General features: G+C 44.7%; 1 protein-coding gene across 3 annotated transcripts in view; it reads right to left on the reverse strand.

Annotated features, from left to right (window-relative positions):
• Positions 1-22,008, reverse strand: part of aux (cyclin-G-associated kinase) — a 66,170-nt gene that overhangs the window by 37,440 nt on the left and 6,722 nt on the right. For 2 of the 3 annotated variants that reach the window (XM_075672256.1, XM_075672255.1), the window contains exons 2-11: positions 21,931-21,992; positions 21,656-21,715; positions 20,681-20,795; positions 19,488-19,627; positions 17,272-17,397; positions 14,041-14,130; positions 10,587-10,722; positions 5,307-5,501; positions 1,492-1,687; positions 700-752 (exon numbers count right to left, since the gene is read on the reverse strand). In XM_075672256.1, coding sequence (XP_075528371.1) covers positions 700-752; positions 1,492-1,687; positions 5,307-5,501; positions 10,587-10,722; positions 14,041-14,130; positions 17,272-17,397; positions 19,488-19,627; positions 20,681-20,795; positions 21,656-21,715; positions 21,931-21,992 — 1,173 coding nt within the window. Of the gene's footprint in view, positions 1-699; positions 753-1,491; positions 1,688-5,306; positions 5,502-9,479; positions 9,692-10,586; positions 10,723-14,040; positions 14,131-17,271; positions 17,398-19,487; positions 19,628-20,680; positions 20,796-21,655; positions 21,716-21,930; positions 21,993-22,008 lie in introns of those variants that run through there. The other variant, XM_075672257.1, reaches the window with a different exon arrangement.

Consider the following 22,008-nt stretch of genomic DNA (forward strand, 5'->3'; position numbering starts at 1 on the left):
CATAAAAGGTATTCCCAGAAAATCGCGGCCACGGGCTGTCTAGGCCAAAGGCAAGTGTATGTGCGCGCATCAATGCGTTAACTCGGGCCGCATTCTTGGACGATCGCTTTTGAAGATGCCTTCATTCTCGCGACATTTCGTGCGACTAGCACCAGACATGTCGACAGGTGGCAGTGTATCCATACTGTAATAAGATAGCGTGCTTGGCACTGCCATGAATGCCGTCACCTGTAGACACCGATGAGGGTTGCATTGGTCACACGAAAGACTGTGTTTGGCACCGTGCGAAGAATGTTGGCACTCGTGCGCACTGATTTGTCTGGCGCGAGTCACACGAAAGATAGCATGCTTGGATTGTGCCAAGAATGCCATCACTCGTAGACGCCGATGCGTCTTGTGCCAGTCACATGAAATTGAAGGTACCCCTGAATGCGATAATCTGAGAATACGGACTTCCGATTGTTTGGACTTTGTGGCGGTCCCCGTTGAGTCCGAATTATTGGTCGGTGGCAGCAGCAAAATTTGGTAAAGCATAGCAACAGTTTTATTTTTCGATGGATTGAATAAAGGAGCTGCACGTGCGTATAAAGAGACATTGACAATAATATAAACAACCCCTCTCTCTTTTTCTTTTTTTTCCTTTTTAGCGAACTGCTTAAAATCTGAGACTAAAAGCCCCATGAACCATCAAGTGCTCACCGGCAATTCTACTTGTGATGTAATTGAAGTCCAAGTCAGCCTTGCCCATTGTCCTGAAATAGAAGGAGAGACAAAAAACATTAGAAAAGTACAGTATGGAGAAAAAGAGCAAGGAAGGAAGAAGAATGCTCAGGCCTGTCTACATTAGAGATAGGCAAGACAAAAATTTCTATGCACGGAACAACAGTTATGCTGCAAACATGATGGGATGTACAACGACGACGGAATAAAACAACAGTGGAGTGCATGGCTTTTTTAGTACATGATGCGCCATCTAATCACTACACACGTGCAGTTACGAGGTTCATGGCTTCATGTCCCATTCAAATATATTTTTGACAGTCCTTTTCCTTACTAGAATTTCTGATATCATGCCACCTGTGTGCTGCTTTCTTTTACAAGTTCAAGTTCTATTGGGGGCATGGTAAAAAACACTGGAATTCCCATACGCAGTACTTGCGCCTGTATACTGAAGTCCGTGCCATTTCTTTATAAAGGACGGGTAAAGTTATGATTGGCATTCTGCCCCCCTAACAATGGCAAGAGCCCTACAGAATGTGTCTCATACTGCTTCTGCAGTTTTTGTTTTAGAATATCTGTTTTAAAATAGTCAATTTTGCTGTTTTTAAAATGTAACGCGAGGGTTGACTACAAGCAACAAAAAATCTTGAAGAAGAAAAAAAATTTGGCACAACATCGAGTGAATAATGTAACTTGTACTTCCAGAAATGGATGAAGGGTGTCAAAGGGGAGAAAGTGGGGAAATTAGGATTGAGGTGGTGCATCACTCACTGCTGGGCGATCTGCATGACCTTGGAGGAGGTGTCACCTAGGCGCTTGAGCAGGCTTCCTGCGCCGCCGCGTAGCGACGTCAGGAGGCCTGCGCTGCCCCAGCTTCCTTCCGCTGTCGTCGGAAGAGGAGCAGCCGCCGCGGAAACTGTGCCCCCGTGGACGTTGAGGTTTGGTGGAGGTGGCCGGCTGGGCGGTGCTGCAAACAGCGGAAAGCACAGATTGAGGCAGTCATACAGACTGTACGAACAGCAAGGGTAGGAAAGTGAGCACAGCAGTTTGAGTTTCCCTGTAGGCGTGCATGGAAAACCGTTACAAAAATCAGATAAAAATTATGCAGTGCCAGCTTCCAATTTTAGGTCGAGGAAAAAAAAAAAAGAAACGGCGCATAGGAAATTAGGACACAGGCAAGGAAGCCAGCTTCATGATGAAAAAGTGCAAAATACATATTTAAAACCAGAGAAACTACTCTTTTGACTTGCTCTAGAATGTAACGTGGCAAAAGGCAGAGTCATCTGAGGCAGGTAATAAGCAACTGTAGGTAACTAAGCTGGGCCTTCCTCTTTAATGTGATAGCATTAAGGGCCTCGTGTCGCAGAAAATCCAGTGTCAGTGTTGGCATCCGGCGCCAGTGTCCCTGTGAGTGAAAATTTCAGTATGTATTTAGGTATATGTATATGGCACGCCTTGCATATGACATGCAGTATAAGCGGGCTATAATGCCACACCATTCTATCACTAAAGTTGCTTGTACCTTGTCTTACATTCCTCACAAAGTTATTCCTCAAAAAGTTGAGAATGACAGCCCACAAAGAAATGTGAAACAAAACACCGATAGCACATGCCTTTTATGTTAAATCCCCTCAGACTTAAATATTAGAGTGTTTTAGTTGAGGGTCCATTCCGAGTTGCCCCTCTAAGCCACAGCAGAGTGGTGGGCGATTTTCACGTCTTAGTTATACGTTCGGCGTAGTGGAGGCGACCGTTCGTAGTTGCAGCACCCTCTGGCCAAATTCAGGGTAATGAAAGAAAATAATAACACCCAATGATCCATTTTATGAAGTAAAACTAATATATGTAACTTATTTGTCCATGAAGCATCTAGACGTGCACTTGTAATGCATTACCGGTTCATTTTATCCAGTGGAAAATAAAGCACAGTCTTGGGAAATGCCACCTGATAGCCAGCGAGCTTGGTTTATGCATCCAATCCAATCCTTTCTGATGCCAACGCTAGCCAATGCGCAGCACTTTCCGCTCAGGCAGCTTGTAAGTGGACCGTGTTTATCGCTCCGCTAGCCCGCTTGCGACTAAGCGGAGGGCGCATGCGCATTCGCGCTTCCGCTCAGCTGCTGAGCAGAGCATAAAAACGCCAAACTAAAATACAGTAGAACCCCGCTGTTACGTTCCTCACTGCTGTGTCTTCCCGGCTGCTACGTCGTTTTCATCTGGTCCCGGCATAGCTTCCATAGGATCCAATGTATAAGGAACCCCGCTGTTACATAGTAGCTGTGAAAACGTTCCCGCATGATGCGTCGCAACCCGAACCCGCCTGGGCTAAAGTAGGCAACGCGCTCCAACCGCCATTTTGGTTTTTGACGAGTTTTGACCGGGCTTGGCTATGGAACTAGCTGCAAGAAGCCGCACGCCAGTTCGAGAGACCACCAATATATGGCCATACGTGAAAAATGCTCTCACTATCACTGTGATTACGGTCACCGCATGGTTTGTTGGACGGGTCGACTCACGGAGGAAGGAAACTCAGGAGAGGCCCTGACGTCACTCTTTGTGGAGCTATAGCTAAAGGGAAGCCGGAAGTTGGCGTTGCTCATAGCGTTGCTCCGCCTATCGGGCCAGCTCTCCTCTCTTGTTTACATTTCTCGCGAAACCACGCCGCGCTGCGTGCAACCGGGCAGCTCGGACGCGCGCGCTCCGCAGCAATACTAAACAATCGTTAGCACGTTAGCATGATTACGCCAAAGAGGGCAAAATTTCCCGCAGATATTCCTTCATCCGTTGCCATTGCCGTGGCACGGTGACAACGAGGAGCACGAGCTGCATGATGCCGGGGAGTTGCCAAATCCTAGCTTTGGAGAAGTCGTCGCGGCTCTGGACCTCCTCCGCACGTACGTCGCACCTCACAGCGACGCTGACAGCAATGCGGCCTTCCAGGCTATTGAGAAACGTGTGGCGATTTCTAGCGAGCGAAAGAAACGGCAAGCCACCATTCTGGACTTCTTTAAGGTCTAAGCGCACTCTGTGGAAATAAATTGTCTATAGTTGAAGCTGCAATTTTTCATTCATTTTCGGAGCTTTCCTCACTGTTGCGTTTTCCCGGCTGTTGCGTTTTTTTTCCTCGGTCTGGTGAAAAACGTATGAAGGGGGTTCCACTGTACTCTATTAAAAGTGCGAAACAATAAAAGAAATCTGAAAATGTAATTTGTTGCAACTGTGCCTTACCTCCGGGACTGACCCACACAAGAGGCCGTGCTTCTACCAGAAAGCTCGCCTTCTTTCATAGTACTACAGTTACGTAAGCTGCAGTTGCTGGGAAGTATGAAAAGCAGTCAGGGATCTTTGAATGCCATCGCGACCCCCTCAGGCAGCGTCCTTCAATTTTGTCAACAAATTAAGATGAAATGATGATTACGAAACGGTTGACTGGTGCCAAGCATATGTCCACCCCTCTCCGAAGCCGTCACAGAATCTTAAGCATGTCAGCAAGTACTGTCCAGGATTCCGGTTCATCTGGGATAAGTAGCATAATAGTTTAGTACAGTGAAACGTCATTATTACGTATACCACGCTAACAATCTTTTCAGATTAGCAAACTTAGAAATTCCCCGCTGCCTGCTCATACTTTCAACGTATTAATATTTCAGTACTATGAACTTCAGAGTACCTAACTTTTCAGAATAACAATCGTAATTCAATTACAGTGTCATGTTAACAACGCCTCAGTACTACTACGAATTGAAATATGGAAATCTGGGAATTCTTAGATTTTCGTGTATCCTTCACGGCAGCTGGAACAGTAAGCTAGCAGACGACAAGGCGCAGAAAGCAGACACTTTTGTGCATGGATTAGGAAAACCTGAGACGGTGCCGGTGGAGAGAAGTGTTGGAAGGGGACATTTTTTTCCCTCTGTTGTTGAGGCGATGAAGCATCAGGTTTTGCGAAAACATACTCCGCTCGGACAAGTTTTGCCTAGCAAAGGGGGTGCGTCTCTTTTTTTCCCCCCCTTCTTTCTGTGGTTGTACTAGCCATGAACGTGGAGAAACGTAATCTCTGTGCTCACGGGGACACCACGTGGTTGCCATATTTACCATTTTCCTGACGGTGCTGTCTACTTGCGCTTTGGAATAGTTAAGGCATCCGCCTCGAGCGAGACTTGTTGTGTCCATGGAATGTGAAAAACAAACAAAAAGAAGCACTGCATTTTGGAGGCAACATGCAGCTTCTTTGTCAGTGATTTCTTTGGCATCTCTTTTACGCTCGCCACTCTTACTATACGGTGCGGTGCTTCAGTAGTGTGTGGCGACGGAATCTATGGAAAAAAGCAACAGGTCGTGAGCCAACAGTGATGTTTTCATGGATAGTTCATACAGTGGCAACTTATGGGTTGATGAGCTGAATGGTTAATATTGGGGCTTTTACTATAACGATCCTTTGAGAATAACGAACAATTTTCTGCAGTCTTCTGAAGTTCGTTATATCGAGATTTCACTGCAGCTGATTGCTGTTGATGGCACTGACTTGTTGTAACGTGGTTAGCTCCTAGCTAGGGAACCGTGAGCCAGAGAGGTGTATCATTTACCGGAAGTGGAGTTCGGCACGCTGTGCGGTGCTGCACTGGTGTCGCCCTGGGACGCGCCACCCGTCACCGGGTTTGCACTGCGCAGGCCCGGTGAGTCCTCCAGCCGCACGTTCTTGGCCTCACCCATCTCCTGCAGTCGCTCAGCCACGTCGATGATCGTGGGCCGTGATGTCGGGTTCACCTGGAGCATGCCCCCTGCGAGCGCAGCACCACAAGCACGGTTTGCACACAGCAATCTGACACAAAAATTCAAGGAATTGGAAACAAAATATGTATTCATAGATATAGACTCACCAGTATTCAAACCTCAGCAAGGTTGAAGATTGAGCTTCTTGGTACACTGAAACTTTTGGAAGAGTGCCAGACGACAGGACTGCGCCCATGTGTTGTCTTTCTTGTCCTGCCGCCTAGCGCTCTTCCAAAAGATCCAAATCTGCTTCATACAGTAAAACCTCGTTAAACCGTACCCGCTTAAACAGTAGTTTCGTTTTAAAATTAGTAAAGTCAAATCCCCGACTCAGCGGCCATTGAACATAATGTGTTTTGTATCCGCATAAACCGTACCAGCCTATTGCGTACGCATCGGTTAAAACGAAGCGTTTCAACTTTTCATCGCGCAAACACGGCGGTGCATCGTTTCCATCGGGCGGCCCGGCAGAAGAACAAGCCTCAGAGATCTGAACAACGGCCTCCAAACACCCTGTGCGTTTGCAAGTGAAGCCACATTAACATCAACATCATTTCGACGCCGTGCCAGAGAGCATTATGGCGCCGTGCAAGCGAGGACTCGCGTCATTCGAAGCTAGGATAAAAAAGATGCTGGGTGCTCAGCATAGAAGAAAAATTAGACATCGTCCGTGATATTGAACGTGACACGGAGAAGTTGGCGCTGGCACGCGACAAGGATCTGCTGTTGACTATGGTGTGTGGCATTTGGAATGCGAAGAAGTTGCTCGGCAGCGCTGCTGCGACCGCGAAGACATGTCGGCTATGAGGTTCGACTTTTCGCCATTGTTGCCTCTGTTGTTGCCGAAGTGTCGCCTAGCGACAGTGATAAGGACGACACGGAAAGCGACAGCATGAGCGATTCAGGCCCGACAGTGGCAGAAGATCCGCGTTACGTCAGCCTCATGAATGCAATCGTCGTGACGAGAACAGCGGCGCGATAACGTAACTCTATTCCAAACGAAAAGTATTCAAAACTCCAGCACCCAGCAATGAAAATGCACCCCCGGGACTTCTGCAGCACTATTGCGCGCATGCACGGAGAATACGTAACGCCAACGAGGAATCTGTCATGCGAGTGTTTGCCGAGAAGAGGGGGCTGGCTGAAAAGCTAGCACGCAGCTTCAGTAAGTTTGAGGCCGCTGTCGTCGCACGAAGTGAATAAATACTGCATGTTTTTTTCCCCTTTCATCGCACTCTCTCTGAGTTTCGTTTTCGACAGGTAAGTCGGCGATCTCATGCTATTTCGGTTAAACAGTACTACCGTTTAGTACGTAGTTTTTCCGAACTCCGGCCAACTACGGTTTAACGAAGTTTCACTGTAGTTGCAATTTCTTGCAGCCAAAAAGCCACCGAGTTGGCATCCACTTCGAGCTCTTCAGGTGTCTTTTCAAAGTCAAATTGCCGATTGCCTACTGGCCCATCGCGCACTTAACTCAATGAGGTCTAGCTAGTGCCCCGCTTCACTCGTGTTACTAGTCACATTTAACCCAAATGGCTGAAACTTTCCTCCAGGCACAACAAAAATGGTAGTACAGCTTTATCCCTTGGTCTGGCTATAACTCTTTCTCCATGATGGCTATGGTGGTTTAAATAAGCTTGTTGGTGGCAGTGGACATGCCACACTGCAACCACATGGTAAACATACAGAATAGAATTTATATGATCATTTCCTGATAGTGTCCACGATGTAGCACAGCTATGGAGTTTGTTACTCTGAATGTTCAGAGGTGGCCTCCAACCAGTGGCATAGCTAGGTCGTCTGGCACCCGGGGCCCATAGGTCTTCTGTCACCCCCCTCCCCGGGTGTAGCTGGCGGAAAGAGGGGTGTCTTCAGACGCATATGACACCCCCCCCCCCTCTCTGGCCCCTTGCACCCGGGGCCCACGGCCCCCCGGCCCCCCCTGTTGCTACGCCACTGCCTCCAACCTCAGATCTCAAGAAATTCAAGGAGTTTATTTACTCTAAAAAATTTTAAAGGTCCTCGAAACTATTTTCCCCATATTCAAGGGTTTTCAAAAAAGAAAAAAGAAAAGAAGATCATTATTTTGGGAGAACCCTTGAATATAAACCCTGTGTGACAATTATTGGTTTCCGTTGTGACACCTTCATTTAGGTCACTGGAATGACGGAATCCAAGCCGCCATTTACCATGTAATGCCCAAACACAGTTCTGCATCAAGTTGGAACAAAATTTTCAGCTTTATTTCTAGCCATGGAAAGTACATTGAATGTACTTTCCATGGCTAGTAATAAAGCTGAAAATTTTGTTCCAACTTGATACAGAACTGTGTTTGGGCATTACATTACATTACAAATTTTGTAGAAAGAAGTTAAATGTTATTCGAGGTGCCATGTAATTAGTATAGCAACTATTTAATTAGTAATTCGTTTGTTTAACTATCCATGGCGGGAACTTAAATACAGCATATTATATATATATATATATATATAAACTACGAATTTTGTGTTAAGTTTGCTGCACATAAATTAGTATATTGAGGCATCAAATTCAGTGCAGCATGCTGATACGTTCGGTATTACAGGATTAATAAGGAAGCGGCAGGCAAATGCAAGTATCATATCCATGAATTGTCGAATTAGTTCACGGTAGTTAAATGATACGACAGATGGCAAAGAGCAAAGGGTGAAGCTCGCAGTGCACACCTCCCTGATGCTTCAGAACCACCATATAGAAAGCTGCATAGAAAGTTTCACTTTCAGGTAAAAATTCTTGGTGCGCAATTCCACAGCAGTCAAAACACAATCAACATGACTGACTTTTGCTTCATTCTTCCTTGGCTTCCTTGGCCATTTTTGGGTCTCCAGGATTGTGCAAGGTACTGTTTTCATTGCTTTGAACTTAGAGCGATACAGCCCATTTTTCTTGGGCTTTACATGCGCAAGGATGCACCAAATAATTGTGAGCTAAAGCACACAGACCTGGGAAGACACATCAGTCACTCCCGACTCCTGCAGCTTTTCCTTCACTCAACAGCTTGACCACCCTCTCCACCCTCCCTCAATCTCGCTCCCTCGGCTAATACAACAGCACCACATCTGCAACTTTGTCTCTATTTTCTGTGTCGGCAAAACAGACCATTTCATTAAGTATACATTTCCGACCCTAAGAACTGACAGTTGGCAGGGGCATTCAAAGCCTTAAAAAAAAATGTTTTGTACAGCGCTAACAGGTAAATATACAGAAGGCATGAGGCATCAGCTTTCTAAAACAAGATACCTATGGCAAGTATAGTCAATTCTTAGCACATATAATGCATTTATGCAAAGGCATTTTTTTTCTCTTTTTTTCCAATCCCAAGTGTCAGTTTAACTTTAGGCTCAGTCAAGGAAAAAGATGCATGTTGTGGCAAAATTCCCACTTTTGCTATCAGAATTAAGAGAGGCAACAAAAAATAACTAGGACAAACAGTAGTGGTGCAAAATGCGCAGTCACACAAGGAAAATAGAGAATATGGTGAAAGTAGTAAACTTTCTTTCAGCTATTACGCTGATATGATAATGAATTCTCAGCAAACTGAAAAATGAAGTAGATAACTCGAGCACTGTTAGAATGTACTATTGTAATCAGTTTGCAAGTGTTTAAATATGATATGAGCACTACAGTTCAAGGGTAAAGTGCACATACTTAGTCTTAATGCCAAAGAACAAAATACGGTAACTCTACCAGGTACGGTATTCTTTTCACGCTCTCTGAGAGTTGCCATAGCAGTGGGCAACATGGTGCCAAGTTTGGACCAAACAAGTAGTTTTGAATCTGTATTATCATACCAGCCCTTCCTGCAGTTCTGACCCACCAAAATGTAGCCATTCTACTTTTTAAAAAAATGCACAAGCAACGAAACGTATATCCAAAGCAACTCAGTAAGCAGTGCAAGTCCTGCTCTCAACCGCCCAAGACTAGCCAGAGAAAATGCGACATCCCACCTGGAATAACCTTAGCCATTACAGGTAAGCATTCAGCGAGACTCCAACCAGCACAGCATGAACACCACGACAGCATGCTCACGAGTTCTTCAAGAATCCTATCGATCATGACGACTTGTAGGCAGATGTTTAAGTCTGAGCACCACAGGAGAAGAGAGGCCAAGGGCACACCACACAGCGCAGCACGTCTGCTGCCCAACTGCTCGCTAACAGACAATGGCAAAGACCACTTTGCCGTTGCTGCCGGCTGACAGCAACGGCAAAGCCAAGAAAGACAGGAAATGCGATAGAGGCGCTGCATAACAGCGGATACACCTTGTTACAGCTTTTCCGTGCACTTTGAGAACAGCCAAGGGAACGAGAGCCTACTGGTTCCGGTGAATAGTCAGGTACAGCCACATTACAGTGATTGTAAAAACTTTGGCATGCAGAGTTCAGGAACTACCCAATCTTTGAAGGAAGGAAACAGGGATGAAACGAATCACAAATGAATCACAAGGGTCATATTATATAAGGGGCCATGAAATGCTACAGTCACATAACCCTTTCACATGGAAGCAGCTACAGCTTTGGCAGTACTGCACAGAACTGTTTAGGAAATGCCTGGATGGCACTCAGCATGTGACAGACACACTAGTGACGCAAAAGAACAAGGGGACATGACAGGTGAGAGAAAAAAAAAGGAGACAGAAGCAAAATCACAATGGCTTCTGAACTTCCACACACTTGGCACATGCTATGAACCGCAACTGACAAACTTAGAGGATATAAAAAACACATATATAAAACACACAGACAAACACAAGAAACGGCAGTAAAACAGAAGGACCTCACCCACGAGGTCTTGTGACATGTCACATGACTGCAACAAAATTTTTCAAGAAAGAAAGAAAAGAAAGGCTGCCCGAAGTAAAAAAGAACACTGTCAGAACAGCTGTGAACCCTAGCGGTTACAGCTGATGGTGCACAGCAAGTGACAGCTAGATGGCTGCCTAGCTGCCATCCACAGAAGGTTCCTAAATTGAAGTTAAAAGTGCGTCACAATGACGTCAGTGGCGCATCACTGCAGTAATAAAAAAAAAAAAGAGAGAGAGCGCGAGAACTCACGTATGAGGTCATGGAAGATGTCGAAGTGGGTGTCTCCAGGGGGAATGCTGTAGTTGGCATTGAGGATGCGGAGCTTGGACGAGTCCGGGAACGGGTGCTCGCGGAAGCACAGGAGAAACAGGACGCAGCCCAGGGCCTAACAAAAGACGCACACACGCATTGAGCACACGTCAACAAGCACAGGCACCTACTTTCACCAACATGTGCAGTACTTGACAAAAACTGCCCAGTTTCACAGCTCCCTGGCACCGCACACTGTGGCCCACGGTTAAAGGAAACGTGCAGTTAGTATTCTGTGATAGATTATCACTAGAATGTGGACTCAAGGCCAACAAAAATTTTTTTGTCTTACATCAATGTATGCCCAGTTCATTATATCGAAAGGTTCTTTACCAAAAAAGGGAGTAAATGCTCCGATTCATTGTCTTTCCTAACTGATTATGTGTTAACATGGCAAGCTGGGCGAGTTGGTGATTGAACATGTTCCTAGGGGTGGGCAGCGCAACCTGGACAAAAGACAAAAGGCCATGTCGACATGCAGTGCAATGCTTCTTGAAGTGGAGCCATCCGTTTGACATGGCAGCACAGTCATTAAAGGGACACTAAAGCGGAACCATAAATCAGTTTAAACTAATGAAGCATTGTTTGAGAACCCTGTAGGCAGTCATTTCAAAAAAATAGTTTTATTATTATATGAGAAAATGAAGATCCAAGTATCATTATTTGAATTTTGCGCCGAAACCGCCATCAACATTTGCCGCCATCAACATGTGGCTGCTGTGCGCAAGACTGAATCTGTGACCTTGCGCTCAGGTGTGCAAAACCATAGCCGCTGGCCACTGCAGCATGTGTGGCCATATTCACCCTTTGATACCAGTTGTCATGACTTTGTAACGTACAAAGTAAGTGCAGCCTATGTTCTAGCAGTATGTTTTCTGACTCAAGTGCGTTGAGGAATAACAACCTCAAAAGAATGCTTTCCCAAACTACAGCTTACATATACAGAGCTTCCCCACAACATATTTGATAGAGGCTGACTGATAAGACAAGGTTTTAATGTTACGGAGCAATACATGGGCTATGATTGATTTAATACATGTTTTATTGCTATGTTTGAGCAAGTATGTAGCTGCAGTAGCTGCACAATCTTTAAGAGGCTGTAGCAGAGAAGGGGGGCTCTGGATTAAATTTAGCCATGTAGGCAAGAAAATTTTTTCGATACCAAACCTATAGGTGGTATAAATCCACCATGAGAACAGTTGATGGCATAGTGACAAAGAAACATGGAAGAATAATAGGTGGTTGACATCAATCCTGAGGGCACTCCCCACAGCATCCTTCAAAATCCCTGTTGCAGTTTTGGAAAGTTAAACTTGCCAGTTTGCAGCAACACCCCATTAACTCGAAGCTAAAAGAAAGAAAGAAAAAGAAAGCAGAAAAAGTTTGCGATAAGCGGAGTTTCGAGACAAGTAAAATCAGAAGAATAGAAGCCCGCTGGCCGCACATGCACCACAGGAGCCTTTCTAAAATTCAGCCAGTAATATTCTCTACCACTTTTGCATGCATAGGCACCAGACATGTCAGCGTCTATGTGCAATGGCATTACTGGCATTTTGGCAAGATGACGCGCTTGGCACAGAGCCTATAAAATTGATACTAATGCAATATTTCAGTTTCAGTTTATTATCCATTCAACAAGCAATGATTATGTGCAGATAGTATGCCAACGAGGGTCCCAAAGTCAATGACCGCCACGGGACCCTCAGGGAAAAAAGAAAAAGAAAAAAAATGTATAATAGACGTGGGTTAAAGCAGCAAAACTAAATATGTACAAGGAAACCAAATGAACGGAAGAAATGCAATACATTTGTAAATGGCGATAAAGAAAGAAGTACATATCTGAAAAAGCATAAATATAAAGCAGGACCATAACGGGCATTAAACAACCATACTTATTCGAATCTAGGCCGATAGATCTTTTTCAAATAACCATATACCAAACTCTAGGGTCGGCTTAGATTCGAGGATTTTAAAAAATGCGCCAGTTTGTAATTGAAAGTCAGTATCGCAGCTGCTATTGGCCACGCCAGTAGCCAACTGAAGTACACGAGCGACGTCGCTACTTTGACCTATGTCGCATCGGCGTGCGTCGTGGCCCATAGCGTGGCATTATCGTAATGGCACCAAACAACCGAAGACACTATAGTGCAACTTTCAAACGAAAAGCTGTGCTAGCCAAAGAGGCATTGTCAAATGTTCAAGCTGGGTGAAACTTCGGCATCGATGAGAAAAACATCCGTTAGAGGAGGGGGCAATGGGGGACGCCTTTTGCGCGTGCCGCAATGAGGAGATGACAGCGACAAGGAAAATAAGCGCGTGATAACAGAGAGGAGCTTTCACTGAGATTGCGCCGTGTTTCAATGCGTGCGAGCTGTGCCACACTGTCTGAGCTTGTGGACGCAAGCTTGCGCGCATCCGCAAGCACGCGCATGGTCTGGGCTAGCATCAGCATGTTTACATTAAATAAACACCGTTTTCGTTTTGTGAACACTGTCCTCACTCTTTTGTTTGGCCTTCATTTGAGGTAAGTTTTTCCATTTTTTCTGGCTTCGGACATTCGGGGGTGGGCTTAGAATCGGGGCAGGCCCAGATTCGAGTAAGTACGGTATTTACAAAAAACATAGCGTTTCAATTCCTTTGAAGCCAGTCATCTAAGCACAACTCTTCCAGGAATCCACAAAGCTGGTGCTGCTACTTTCAGCATTATAATGAATTCCAGACAATGTCACTTCGACAACCAAAGATGAACTGTGGAAAAGCACAATAATCAAACCTTAACAGACGCCCATGAGTGACGCGGCATGAAGCGAGTGTCCTTGTCAAGTTGCAATCTTGCTAAAATGCTGTGGCCTCGTACACTGGCTTCTTTTGAGCAAAGCGAGTTTATCATGTCTGCTCAAAAGTGTTGCTCATCTTGCTCAGGGTCAAGATTAATACGCCGTGACTACATTGATGCGTGTCACTGACAGCATCCTAAATGAGAGAGGGGAAAAAAAAGGACCATGGCTCCCAGCTCTCCGCTGCTGTGTGAAGCCACAACAAAGTGGCAGCAAGCTGCCTAGCAAGCGCAAACAAGCGGTGATGGACTTAAAGAAGGGGTGAAGATTAGTGGGGGAGTGTGGTCCAGAGCGCCGTCTGGCTTGGATAGTGAGCTGCCACCTGGTGAAAAGCGAGTTGAAGCGATGCTGCCGACGCTCCCTGTTGCCCTTTCCCTGAATTGTTCGAGATAAGAGGCAAAAAAAAAAAAAAAAAAGCAGTTCCCACCATGGTCAGAAAAATTTAGACTGATCGATATTTCGAGATATCAAATTTCCAGTAAACGAAGGTCTACTTTAATTAAACTAAATCTACATAGAGTAACAAGGAGCAAAGGTGAGAATGACAAGGCGCTCACCCAAATGTCCATGGCCTCGTTGATCGGGTAGTTGTTGTACGTGTCCAACACTTCCGGCGGCCGATACATCGGAGTCGTGTTCTTGCACATCTGTCACAAGCAAAAGCAAGCACAAACAAATGAGACCCAATACGAGGAACCCTCCACTGAACATCAAATGCGTGAAAGTGGTGTCAACCTGGTTTCAACTAAGCTGTCGAAATGTAATGCAGAACATGCTGGATGACGCAGACACATTTTCTGTCTGCCAAGTGAAAAATGATCAATGTCAAAACAATAGCAGAATGGACCACACATAGGCATCAACATATTTGGCATTGTTACTTACATGCTTCATTAGGGAGAAATGAAAGAAATAAATAAAGTTCTGTTTAAGTATGCTTCGAGTATAGTAAATCAACAGTTCAGAATTCACTCAGTGGAGAAAACTAATATGAAGTTCCACACCGTGACAATATTTCTCAGGCACTGTGGTCGACGACAGCACCGTATGATGGTGTTACCAGCACTGCTGCCATTGACACCTCCAGTATTCCAGCATTACAAGCCATACGAAGTCTTGCATAGACTAAAACCCTCTAATGGCCAGCTACTGCATATGATGGAGACAGCAATAACTGCTGTGGACACAGATGGACGCTTGGGCTAGTTCATTCAACATTAGAAATGGTGTCACAGTGCAAAAGACATGGACGAAAGAAAAACGCGACAAACACACACACACATGCACACATGCATGCACGCACGCACTCTGTATATTTTTTACGTCTCCCTTTAATTCATGTCTTCTGCACTGCTGGGGAGCTAACGCGGCAACAACACATGACATATACAGTTGCTGACAGATAATACGGACAGCTTCGCAGCACAACTATTGGCCCCATAAATTCATGGGGCGCCTCTCGCCGGCTAATGCATAAAAAATGTATAAAATTTCGGCACACTTTACAGCGTGCAATTCAATAACTCAGTCTTCGCCTGCACAACCTCGTACTAATCTAGTCATTGAGTCTAGCAGAAAGACTGATATTTTTGCTCTGACAACATCGTCGGCACCTCCTTAAAAAAAATCACAGCCTAACCAAACCAGTATTTGTCAACCATACCCAAACCACGCTATAAGTAAGCCAAGCTATTTAATTGTAAATGCTGCATTTACGGATTGTCATGTGTGCTCAGTGCGTCCAGCACTGCATCCCCGTCTACTTCCTTGTCATGCTTTTGGAGTTCTTTTGTTCCATGTTGGGCTGCCTTGTTGTAATAAAGTACGACCTAGGTGCTTGTCAAGACCACTAAACGACTGTGAAAAGGCACACCGAAGAAATGTGCCCACACCAATTGTGAATCACTCTAACTACATAAAAGATTCATTTCTAGACTACACAGACCATATGTAAAACATTAATCAAAATTTGTGTAGTTACTAGTGATTGATTGCAAAATATCAAAGACCTGTAGTAGCAAGAAATCAAGTGCCACATACAGAAGTGCACACAATGACAAATGCGTGTCAATAAACAGGGGGGGGGGGGGGGGGAAGAGAGAGCATTTCAGCAAACTAGTCAAAGTAGCGGTCCCGTTGCAATACCGTATATATGTCACTTGTCTATATATATAGACATTTTGGTACTTGCTCTGATTGATTCGACAGCACCACTGCATTTTCCATAGACACTGGCAGATCTACAAAAAGAGAGATGAGGGATCCTTGGCCCTGCCTGAGACATGCTCATATTACTTAGCGCCGACGAAGATGAACATGCCCTCTCAACGCACCCCCCCCCCCCTCATTCCTATAAAGGTTACCTTGGATCAGCCCCTTACCATAGAACCAATGTGTAATGATGGTGCAGACATGATCCGCACACGCGTTGTTGAAAACGCAGCAGCCGTAAGAAAATGATGCCACCATTCAGATAGTCACTCTAACCCTAATTTTTCTTGGCGAAGAAATGTCTTGATTTTTAGAATGCTGTATGATGGCTACTAAGAAATTTTCGTTGGCTCTACATTAAACCGAAAAATTTACCACAGAATCCTGACAAAGCGGTGCTGGTAAGGCTTAGTGGTACATGGCCATGAGAAAAAGTGGACGCCAGCTGGTCAACGGAGTGGCAAGCTGTCATGGAATGCTCGCTGTCTGTATGTTCATACCAGAGAACCCTTTGGCAACTGCCTGTGAGATCACGAACGTGGCCTAGATGTGGCAGCCACAGTGGTGAAGGTCCACGAGCAATCCATTGGAAACTATTGCAAGGTCTCCCTCTATGCTCGCACAGCTCCAAACTAACAAGGTCATATGCGTCACACGCTTTGTGATGCCACGCATCAGGCTGCACGGTGGGTAAATGCGAAGTGACCCCGCAGCCATAACTATCGCATTGGTTCAAGCAGATATTAATTCAACGAAGACCAATACAAAGAAAAATCAAGCAATTTCTTTGTACTGTTGGCATTGTAAAAATCAAAGAAACAGATTTTTAGCGCTGAAGTTTCTTTTTCTTCTGCCAGATTATTCTAAGCAAGTGCATGCTGGCGCAGGCGAGGCGCAATACCCGTGATTAACCACAATTTGGTGCACTGTGTCGCAGCATTTCCTTCCCGATGCAGTCAGGAATGAAATGCTGCTACACAGTGCACCAAATTACTGCAATTAGCATTACTTCCGTCACTGGCATTTTTTCCTTGTGCTAAATAACTACATAGTTCCAGCCAGCTCCTTTGATTGCTATTGTAAATTTTTGTCAATCAATCATCAAAAAGATTGGTCCAGTGGCACTGCTTCTACCATCCATGTCTGCGTCACACAGGGGTGGCAATTAAGTGAGGGATGCGCCCAACACATTGACTGTTGCAAAAGAATGCGTGATCATTTGGCTATCAGGGCGCAGTCTATCTTTGACTGAGTTGGCAGGAAATAAAAGATTTAATGCATGTATTGCCTGTACTTGCATCTACCTGTGGCAATCACATGGTAAAAGTCGAAATACGAACTGACCAGGTTGCCGGGAATCACATGTGCCTGTAGCAACACGTTGACAAGCTTCTTTGGCCATCTGCGGAATTCAGAATTTAAGAAGTCCTCATTGAGTACTAATTATCAGTCGGTGACTGCGCCCACATAACCTGTTTACAGATACTCTGTAAACAAAGCTGCAAGTCTCTATAAAAAACTACAACTACAATAAAAGAATTAGGTTGTCGAGTACTAACAGCGTTTCCTGCACTCACCTCATCTTCGACCAGGCTCCGTTGGATGGCCGTCCAGTAGCTGTCGGGCTTGTAGGACTTTGTCGTCGAGCTGCCAAAGTCGCAAAGCTTGATGGTGCCCTTGGAACTCAGCAAGAGGTTTTCAATCTGCAACACACAATGGCAGCAACGCACAATAAAATCCAGTCACATTTGGCTTCTCAAATTTACAATGCCAACATAAAATTTTCAGAGGTTCGATTGAGGTTTTCTGAAGATGACAAGCAGAAAGTTGACAGAACGATTGCTTGGCAGATTTCTACAAACCCGAAGATAGCCCCAGGTTATGAGGGACACATACTGGATACTTTTTGGGTAAACACCGACTGCAACATAAGAATATTCAATGTGCACTTTCACGCATTACTGATGAATGTTACCTTACGCTGATGTAATAGATAAGTGCTGCAAAAAGCCTAAACCACCACTTTTACTGAGAACTATAGGTCTGCAGAATAAGTGGATGTTTACTCACACTCATCAGCACTCAATTATGCTCCAACTCACACCCGCTCATACACTAATGCACGTTAATTTGTCCCTTCTATTCACACTTACAGACACCCAATCACAAACTCCCACCTAGGGTTGCCAACCCCCCAAAATTTAGCGGGACAGTCCGGATTTTTGTGCAAATATCCCAGGGTCTCGATTTCACCCAGTCAGGACGACCAAATGTCCTGACTTTTGCCTTTTCTTCTGGTGAAGAACAATCAGTAAACCAGATTTTCTTTTTAATATGCCTGGCATCAATGCATTCTATTGCATTGTCACAAACAAAGGCAGTTTTGTCTTTGTTGTGGTATATGTAGTTTCGTTGTGGGCCCTAACCATTCACACAACCTGTATCTGTCTATTGGTAGCCATGTTACCCAGGCTGCACCTTTCCTGTTGTAAATTGCAACATGGCATGAAAAAAAAAGTGTGAAACTTTGCTGTATGTACAGAGTGGTGGCTGCTGACATCGAGGGAGTCATTCATCCCCAGGTATACACACAACAGTTGCACTCGACAGAACTGACGTACGGACAGAAGGAGAAATCCGCAAGTCGAGGGAACATGCATTTGAGACACCTTCAAGGAGTTTTCTCTGCACAGGGAAAGACAAACATGACAGAAGCACACACTGATAACAAAAGAGTAATTTTATAGGCCTATCACTCAGCACGACGAGGGCACAGTGCATCAGCCAACCTTCTACTATTTCCTTAAAAGGGTTGTGAAACACTTTCTTAACTAATAACAGAATGACATCACCATTATATTATGTCACCTCATGAATCTCCAGCTGCAAAAATGTTTCAAATCCTTCAAACACAGGCGCAGTTAAATGTAGTCATCGGACCGATCAGGGGCTTTGTCTCGTTTCATTTCTATTAGCATGCTGGAAGCTACACAGGAGAGACGGCAAGGGGGCGTAAGGGGGCAATGCCCAACTGGCCCCGACCAAAGCTGGAATGCGAGACGGCTCGTGGCGATACCCTGTGGTGGCAGCAGTATCTATGTTATGCTTTTCATCTTGGAGGCCATGCACTACAGATGCAGCAGCGCACCACTGCAATGTTTAGACTGGCAATGCAAAGATAAAACGGCTTTTCTGTCTTTTTGATATTGAAGACATAGCGTTTAATTTATTTAACTCAAATGAGCAATGATTGTATTATTGAGAATTTTTTTTTCGATCATGAAATCAGCCAATACCAGTAGTGGGTTCTGCTGCTTGCAATGACGCTGCATGACCACATTGCGGATGCGAGAGCAAGCGATGTTTCACTGTTTTTGTCAAGAGATTGTAAATTCCCTGCCACATGCAGTGTAAAAATATTTAGCTCATACATTCACTGCAGCCTCTCTAATAGATTGGCAATGCTTTCTTAGAATGTTCAGAAAGTGTTTCAAGGCCCCTTCTAGGTGACAAGGAGACTGACTCTCTCGGAAATCACAAAATCGATAAACAGATTGCCTTGCTTTTTGTGTTTCTTTTCCCTCATTTTTGTTTCCTGTTGCACAAGCCCATTTCCCTTTGGCATTCATGCTTTCTGCAATAAACATTCAGTCATGAGTCAGCATGGTACGTGTGTGCTTCTCAGTCATCTTTGTCTATCCTAGGGTTTAAAAAAACCCTAGATGAATCAACTTAAAGTTCATTTATATGCATTTGAGAAGCTGCTTTCGCACAGGGAGGCCGACTTACTGACCTTGAGGTCTCGGTGTATGATGGGCGGGCTTTGTGTGTGCATGTGGCAGACAGCGCTGCACGTCTGGTAAAAGATCTGCAGGACCTGTGCAAGGCTGAGGTCTGTTGTTCGCTGTTGGAGGACATCCACCAGGGGGCCACCTGCAGCATCAACACAAAGTAGAGAGCTTTGTGAGGTCAATTTTACAAAGCTGTAATGCATGCAGGAGGACAACGTAATACTGCGTAAGTATAGAAGTCACCATCAGCACCACGCTCCAGAAAGTCTAGGCAAGCAAGAAATACTTCTTCAAAACGGGGACGAAAGGTCAGGATCAGAGAACAAGGACAGGAGCAGATATCAAGCAATTCCTCACCCATCCTTTCCACGTGATTGCCCTTCTTTCTTGTCCTGTCTCTCTCTCGGCATTGTTTGTAGAAGTAAGCCCTAAATATTCCATAGTGTGGCACCAACATACATATCGCAGTTGCACATGGAATTTGTTATGCAAAACGGGATCGAAAGGACAGAATGAGAAAGGACAGACAAGGATTGGCAAAGACATCAACTGTTCTCGCATGTGCCCTTTTCAATTCAATCTCCTTGTTCTTTATTTTCCTGTCTTTTTGGCATTGCTTGTAGAGGTAAGGGTGAAATACTTTGTGCAGTGTCAGACAATGCAGACAAGGACTGTTGTGGATTTAAAGGGTTTCTCATACGTCCTTGTTAACTGACTGTCCTCATCAGCTCTTTTTTTATTGTTGCCTATCATCAAGTGCCAATGATTTATGCCATGCTCACAGCAATTCACATAAGCTTTTTCACTGCTGAACAACAATGAAATGGTAATTTTTTTTTTAATTCTGGGGTTTTACATGCCACTGAAATAGTGCCACCACCTTTATTACAAAGTATGCTTCTCTCTTCTAAAACCTACCACCATAATTATGGATGCTGAATATAGCAACAGATTTATAGAGGCAAAGGCAAGACAAATACTAAAAAAAATGAGGCACCACAGCCTCTACAACAATTTTATTTAAAAAACAACTTATCAACAGGTTATTAATCAGCCATTATGCAAGTGTTGTCCAACCAGGTCTAACCTTTTTTCCTATTGTCCTTAGCAAAGAATAGATCTCCTGACAGCTCTTTCAAAGCTACTGCTCTGAAAGCCAATGAAAGCAAATGGTGTGAAGTATGAGTCTTCTCACCTGGGCAGAGCTCTGTGAGGAGAAGGTATTCCGACTTCCCATGACCCGACTGGCCTTTCTCAATGGCTGCAGCTGCAATGAAGTCTATCACGTTCGGGTGGCCAGAAAGCTTTTTCTATGCAAGCTGTCAAGGTGAAGTGGACGCAGCAGACATGGCTAATAAGGGTATCAAAAAGTATGTGTTCTTTAACAGAGCATTGTGTACTTGGCAAGTTTCGCGTGTCATGAAAAGTGCACCGAACTGTCTGGTGACAAACATGGCTGAGGCAGTCTCTTGTCACTCTATATGGAACATTCTTTCTACAGCCCATTTACTATTTTAATCAGCTTTTACAGTAGAATTAACTAAATTCTGGTGCTTTAGGTGCTAGGACCATGATCCGAGTATGAAACAGGCTGTAGTGGGGGACTCCAGATTAATTTAGATCACCCGGGCTTCCTGAATGTGCCCGCAAATCAAATTAAATGAGCGCTTTTGCATTTTGCCCCCATAGAAATGCCACCATCGCAGCTGGTATCGAACATGCGACCTTGAGTGCAGCAGCACAACTCTATAGCCACTAAGTTACTGTGATGGGGCAGCAAAATTGGGAGCTCACTTGCTTGGTTTACACTGTGGCAAGTAAACCTGCCAGAGCAGGTTTACAAAAACAGGCCTGCAGGTTTAGCAGGCCTTTCCGTAGCAGGCCTTTTTGTTTGAAAGTAGTGACTTTGTGCTCCTTTCTTCATTTTGGATTCCCAAATTTTACGATGGATTGCTTTTCTGCTGTGCCTATGGAGTGTGAATTCAGTCATAACTTAAACAGCCTGCTGCATCACTTTTGTCTGCCTAATAAAGTAGTTTGTTCGATCTTGGAACTTTAACCCTTTAAGTGTCATGTCTGAGTTATCTCGTTATATTCATTTTCGACTGCAGCTATGCAGTGCTTGCAACCAAAATCGCCTTGCCAACATCGGAAATTTAGCCAAGGATACAAGGACGTTGACTTCTTGGAGAATGGATCTGCTGGCTTCCTCATCTCCAGCGAACATTCGCTGCAGAGACGGGAAAACAAAGCAAAACAATAAGTTCAGGGTCATGAACAACAGGAAACAGCTGCATAACGTCTGCAATCTAGCACTTCCTTTCAATTTTGACATTTTTCGGCGTCATCAGGAAGCGAAAAAAAAAATGGAGAGAGAAGGGGAGCGACTACAGGAAATGCCAAATTGGCTATAGCGATGCAAGAACTGGAACGTTGGGTCGTTACCTTGAGTGCATATTCCCTGTTCGATGACAAGTCTTGCGCTGCAAACACAAAGCCAAAGCCTCCTGCAAAGATACAAAA

The sequence above is a fragment of the Dermacentor variabilis genome, chromosome 10, assembly GCF_050947875.1.
Source record: "Dermacentor variabilis isolate Ectoservices chromosome 10, ASM5094787v1, whole genome shotgun sequence".
Lineage (NCBI taxonomy): Eukaryota > Metazoa > Arthropoda > Arachnida > Ixodida > Ixodidae > Dermacentor > Dermacentor variabilis.